Source organism: Terrapene carolina, unplaced genomic scaffold, assembly GCF_002925995.2.
Source record: "Terrapene carolina triunguis isolate 2854851 unplaced genomic scaffold, T_m_triunguis-2.0 Scaffold198, whole genome shotgun sequence".
Lineage (NCBI taxonomy): Eukaryota > Metazoa > Chordata > Testudines > Emydidae > Terrapene > Terrapene triunguis.
The window spans coordinates 2725053-2731229 of NW_020664549.1; the positions used below are offsets into that span (position 1 = coordinate 2725053).

General features: G+C 50.9%; 1 protein-coding gene across 1 annotated transcript; it reads left to right on the forward strand.

Moving 5' to 3' along the window:
- Positions 1 to 3391: 3391 nt before the first annotated feature.
- LOC113407096 (metastasis-suppressor KiSS-1-like) lies at positions 3392 to 4926 on the forward strand. The gene is made up of 2 exons (XM_026655135.1): positions 3392 to 3500; positions 4616 to 4926. The coding sequence occupies exons 1-2, from the start codon at positions 3398 to 3400 to the stop codon at positions 4924 to 4926; spliced, it is 414 nt and encodes a 137-aa protein (XP_026510920.1). The 5' UTR covers positions 3392 to 3397.
- The last annotated feature ends 1251 nt before the right edge of the window (positions 4927 to 6177 follow it).

The following is a 6177-nucleotide window of genomic DNA, read 5'->3' on the forward strand; positions in this document are numbered from 1 at the left end:
AGGGACCGGAGTGGGGAGAAGGGTCTCATCAGTTGCCTCCCTCACTCTGCACACGAAGGCCCACGAGCAGCAGAGGTAAGTGGAGGACAAGATTACGTAAGATCTAAGCTGTGGTTCGTTTTTCATTTCTCCCCTGCTGAAAACGTGGGTTTGCTTTTCATGGAAACTTTTTAAATTGAAACCCAAATGTCCTGTTTTGCGGGGAGGGGTATGTTTAATTTTGGTCAAGGAAAGAGATTTTAAATGGTCAAACTAATCATCATCAGCATCAAATAGAATATGATCATGCTTTGTGCTTTGGTAGTAAAAGGACCCCAAGCTCTCGAGGAGTTAGACACTGTTTGATCACTAGGGTTTTCCCAGGCAGTGAAATGGTTTTCCGCACCGTTTTACAGATGGGGAAACTGAGGCACGGAGAAGGGACGCAACTCTCCTCAAGCTCACCCAAGACTGCGGCTAACACCAGTTCTGTTGCACCGGTGGAAGCAACGCTGAGCATGTACCTCGCCCAGGCTCCCGCCAGCATTTTAAACACCGCGTGGTCTAACCCGGTTCAAAATAGGGCTAGTCAAAATGGAACTTAAAACACTGGCAGCAGCAGGGGGCACATCTCCAGTAGGGCTCCCTATGTTGCTACCACCAATGGATATGAATTGGTGTTAGCAAAAAATGGGATTTTTTGTTCAAAATGTCCCTAATATAGACCAAGCTAAAATGAGCTGGGGGCGGAATTTTGGGCTCCTGGCTCCCAGCCCTGTGCTGCGCTGGCTTGTCACAAGAGAACGTTTTGCCCCATAATCATGAAATGGCTTTTTGACCATGCCATGCGGAGCAATTTGGGTCTAAAACTACACGCTGTGTGTGAAATCCTGGCTCCATCAAAGTCAATGGCAAAACTCCCATTGACTTCCGGGAGGCCAAGATTTCACCCTTTAATGTCTCCCTTATCTGCATGACCACTTGCTCTTACTCCTCAACTATTTAAAGTAGCTAGAAAAGGAATTTTGCAGGGACTGTTAGTCCAACAAATTTTATCCACATTTAGAGAGAGAGAGAGAGAGAGAGTGTGTGTGTGTGTTGCTGAGTGGAAAAATGATCATATACGCCTGTGTTTCTTATGTTTTCTCAAGAACTCCAAAGACCTGGAATGGAATAAAATCATTCAATTTAATTTTAGAATGTCCCTGCATAGGAAGAAACTGTCCTAATTACCCTGTGTTTCAAGGCTTTTATTTTTTAGTAATAAATGGCCGTGTTCGGATCTGCCCTACGTGTGGACTTTGAGCTAATGCAGTATCCTTTTTCTTTAGAAGATAGGGACGGTTTCCTGGAATTGATTAAAAGCCGGTTTGACTTCTTGTAAGATGCAAGGGAACAAATGAAAAGGGTGAACAGCCCTGTTCGTTCCAGATAGGCTGTTCTGTTTAGAGAGATACGGATATAAAATATCATCCGGGTGCTGTGACCCATAGCAGGTGACAGACCAAAGTGTCCCAATCTGCTAGGAGAAATTGCAGTGTTAGCCTACTGCAGTTAACCTGGGGACTCCTTAAGATGAGCACATTAACTCCATTAACGGAGCACAGTGAAGGGTCCAAGGACAGACGAGAATTCTTTGTGCAGTTTAGTTAAGGGTCCTTATTGCCAACAAAGAGTGCGGGATTGGCAGCCCTGGAGATGATTCTCTTTATTTATGATTTGTGTTGCAGTAGCGCCTAGAAACCCCCATCCTGGCCCAGGACTCATTGTGCTAGGTGGTGGATAAACACAGAACATAAAGATAATCCCTGCTCCAGGGAGCTCACAATCTAAGATGAGATGACAGTTGGAGACAGACAGACAGATAAGGGAGCATAAGAAACAGACAGAATGGGCCTGATTTTTCAGAGGTGCCAATTCACCAACAGCTCCCGCTGGCTTCACGTAGGGCTCTGGGTGCTCAGGGCTTCTGAGGGTCAGGCCCAGAAGTTCGTCAGCTACAAAACAGGCACAGGAACGCAAGCTTCCCCCGCCCCCCAGGAACGAGCCTCAATTCTGAGCAGCAGGCGCAGCTTCTTAGTGAGAGGATTCAGGCCCGTGTTCCGTTCGCGCCCGTCGGCTGCGTTGCTACCTTGTTGGCAGTGCGAGCTAATTGGAGCGGACAGTGATGAAGTTTCTATGCAGTTAATTGAAGGAATGGGGCTGAGATAGGGCTGTCAGCTCGTACGGACGACCGAAGAGCCCCAACAGCCACAGACGGAAAGGAGGACGTTCCTGTGGTTAGGGGGCTGCCTTGGAACGTGGGGCATCCAGGTGCCATTCCCAGCTCTGCCGCTCCCTGGGCGCCCTTGGTCTCTCTGTGCCTCAGTTCTCCCTCAGTAACATGGAAATAACAGCACTGCCCTACCTCACAGGGGCGTTGTGAGGTTAATTACATCAAAGGCTGCGAGGCGTTCAGATCCTACCATTATGGGGGCCAGACAAGTACCTCAGCTCAAGAGACACAGGCAGGATTCGAATTCATGACCTAGACGTGAAAGGCGTCCTGGGTAAAGTTCTCAAAAGCATGTAAGTCCCATTTCCAAAAGGAGTTTCGGCCCCCTCGAGCCTAGGCCTGAGTGAAAGACAGCGTGTCTGGTATGTCCCAAGGGACTTCTAAAAATGGGCCTGAGACTTCACCATCTCCTTTTCCTCCTCTCTCCTCACCACCTCTCGTTTCAGCAGGGAGCCCTTTGTAGCTGCCCTTGGCATTAATCTGCTGCAATACTGACCCCACCTGCAGGGACAGGGGTGGTTTTTGTTGTGTCTTTGGCTGGGCCTGCTTGCTGAGCTCCGCTTTCATCTGCCCATATTGATCCCCTTGCTCAAAGGCTCCGTGCGCTGTTAGCCACCCCCTGTAGCCTCTATCTCCGCTCCTGTAGCTGCTGGCAGGTGGATGAAAGGGAGGGGGCTGGCTGTCCTGCCACTTTCGTCCCTGTTTTGCTTTGTATCCCATTAAAACCCCTCTGTAAGGACCAATCCCACGCGCAGGTCCTGTGCATCGTGTGCTTCGCTTTGTGCCGGTGAGCAGCCCCATTAATTTTGGTGGGAGACAGATGGGGGGAATGACGGGTGTCTGAACTCTATAGTCTACCCACAATTCCCTGCAAAAGGTGTGAGGGAGCCATTTTAAATTTAGTCAGCTGAGCTTGCTACTTCCAGCAGAGTCAATATGCAGTGACTCCACTGCAGAGCATAGAGCCACCCCGGGTTTGTATCTGTGTCACCGAGAGCAGACGATATCTCAGAGACTCTCCCTTTAAAGAGCAGAACATTCCTGGAGACTGGAAACCATCTGACCGATTGTTGTTACTTTCTTCTTCCTTCCTCTGTGTTCTCTCCCCCGTTGTCTGATATTTCAGGTCTGGGCCAGCCCGGGATGAATCCTTTCAGCTCCATGCTCCTGCTTCTCTTCTTCTCCAATGCTCCGTTTGGGGAACCCGCAGAAAGATCTTTCCCCCTCTGGAGCCCTCGACACACAGGTAGCGCAATTGCCCGTGGAGATCCTGCATTGAAAGCCACTCGCTTGGAATCGAAAGGGTCACGTCTCCCAAAGAGGTTGTGTGAGCTTGGTGCATAGCCCCAGCACCTCTAGGCTTGGCGCATCAGTTATGAAAGTAAAAATATTGCTTGAGCCCAGGCACCTCTTTCATTACAAATTAAGCACTGCTGGTTGTTAACTGATGCCTTGAGGCCAGGAGCCCATTGTGCCAGGTGCTGTACAAACACAGAATAGAGAGAGAGTCCCTGCCCCAAACAGCTTCCACGCTTTTAAAAATTACAGATGTTTTTATTTGGTCGGGAGTAGCTGCACAGGCTGCCCTCAGTCGAAATGAATCTGATTTTCAGAGATGTTGAGCACCCACAACTCTCGTGACAGTCAAGGGGAGCTGCAGGTGCTCAGCTCCCCCCTGAAAAACAACCCCCCGAGGGCTACATTTTCAGAAGAGCTCAGGGCGAGATTTTCAAATGCTCAGGGCTCCCACAGTCGGGGCCCGACTTTTCCGAAGCGCTCAGCACATTGGATTCAGAGCAGGGTCCGTATTCAAGTGCCCGTGAGCTCTTGGGGACAGAGACTGTGGGTCTGTACAGCACCTAGCACAATGGGGCCCTGATCGTGGCTGGGCCTTTGGCATTTCTGTAATCAACACCATTGAGTCATAATAAATGGGAGCTGAGCTCTTCTGAAAACCCTTGGGGCATCTTATGAAGGCTCTGTGAACCCTCTCCCTGTTCTGGGCCCTGGGCGCTCCACCGCTAACTCGTGCATTGCTAAATTTCCAGAGCTTGACGGGTGAATGTGGGGAGCAGGAGGGAGAGGGGGCAAAGAGAAGGAGTTGGGGGAAATGTGGGGGTAAGATTATGGCAGGCCCTGGACGATAACAGGCAGCCTGTGAATTCTTTACTATTTATTTGTTTGGATTGCGGTGGTGCATAGGAGCTTCAGCCACGCACCAGGACCTCATGTGCTGGGTGCAGTGCAAACACAGAACAAAAAGACAGACTCTGCCCCAAAGACACTGCCTGCCACTTGCCACTGGTGAGTCTGACACTGATCACTTTCCCTCCTCAACTCCTTCTGCGTCTTTCTCTGTAGGTGACCATTTCAAATACCTGGCCAGCCCGGCCCACTGGGATCAAGCCATTCCTTGCTCAGAAAGCAAGCCCAGCCCTGGGAAGGCAGAACCGAGATCCATGCTGCCCCTGCTGTGCAAGCCGCAGGAGGACAGCCAAGTCCAGCTGGGGCAAGGGATCCATCCAGCCAGGAGCAGAGCCATCTCTGTCCCCCAGGGCTCGCTGCTCGTGGAGCGGGAGAAGGATCTCTCCGCCTACAACTGGAACTCGTTCGGCTTGAGATACGGCAAGAGGCAAGCGGACACCGGGGAAGCCAAGGTGAAAATATTGTGAAGTCAAGGAGCAGCTGGAGCTGGGGGTAAGGGTGGGGGGGGTGTGAATCAATTGCAGCAAGTGACGTAGCTTTACAATGGATTCTCAAGCATTCTCTGCTTTCTGTCCTAAGGGTGCAGGAGAAAGGCATGGGATGGAGGGGGTGGGAGGATATGCAGCACGGCCACAACTTTCCAGAGGGATTGGGAGAGTTTCTGTTTGGGGGGAGGGAGTCAATCTGAAATACCTCAGGCCTGGTTTTCAGAGGGGGCCAAGCACTCTCAGTTCCCATTGACTTCAGTTCGATTTGTGGGATGCGCAGCATCTGCGAAAACCAGCCCCAAATCGTCATAGGTGTCGCTAGCCTCGGTTTGCCAGAAGCTGGGAATGGGCGACAGGGGATGGATCACTTGATGATTCCCTGTTCTGTTCGTTCCCTCTGAAGCCACTGGCATTGGCCAATGTCGGTAGACAGGATTCTGGGCTAGATGGAACATTAGTCTGACCTAGTATGGCTGTTCTTATGAGTTTGGGCACTTAAAAAATGGAGGATCTGCAAATCAGAGGGCACTTCTGAAAATGCTGGCCCCAGAGGCATATGTGACCGCAAGGCTGAAGTCCGTATGAAATCGGTATAGATGGTACTGCATGGGTAGTTTCTGTAAAGGCTCAAGTGTAGGAACATCCTTGCCCAAGAGTCTGATCTGCTCAGACCACAGGGCCTCTTTCTCTCTGTCCTCACCCAGGGCCTGATTCTGAGAAACAGCGACACAGGAAACTGGCCAGTTCTGTAGAGTTCTGAGCACGACGTTTTCAACAGAGGAAGGACCCGTGTGGGTCACCCAGATCTCACATTTGGACAGTGAAATCGAACCAGACCCATACATGCCAATGGGAGGGCCCACAGGGGCACTTGGTTTAGATGTTCCATTGTGGAGCCCACTTCCAGCCCTGAATGTGCAGCGTGCTTTTGCATACATTCTCCCCTTGATTCAGGAGTCTGGCTGGTTGACTAGCCTCCTCCATCCCCTGTATCTGTGAACCAGTCCACACCTGCTGGGAGTCTCAAACTTTTCCATTGCGTGGCCCACATCTTAGAAGAGAGAGAGAGAGTGCCTCCTGATCGCGTTGCGTCCCATCCCATTTGCGATTCTGCAGACCACTTCCCGCCCTGTTCGTAGGAACACAGGGATTGCCAGACTGAATCGGACCAGGGTCCATCTAGCTCACTACGCTGTCTCTGATGCTTCAGAGGAAGGTATAAGAAACCTT

Excerpts from the sequence above, each read along its gene's own strand:
- LOC113407096 (XM_026655135.1), top strand. The coding sequence starts at position 3,398 with ATGAATCCTTTCAGCTCCATGCTCCTGCTTCTCTTCTTCTCCAATGCT. Across the intron at positions 3,501-4,615 it reads CTGGAGCCCTCGACACACAG|GTGACCATTTCAAATACCTG; the intron begins GTAGCGCAATTG and ends CTTTCTCTGTAG.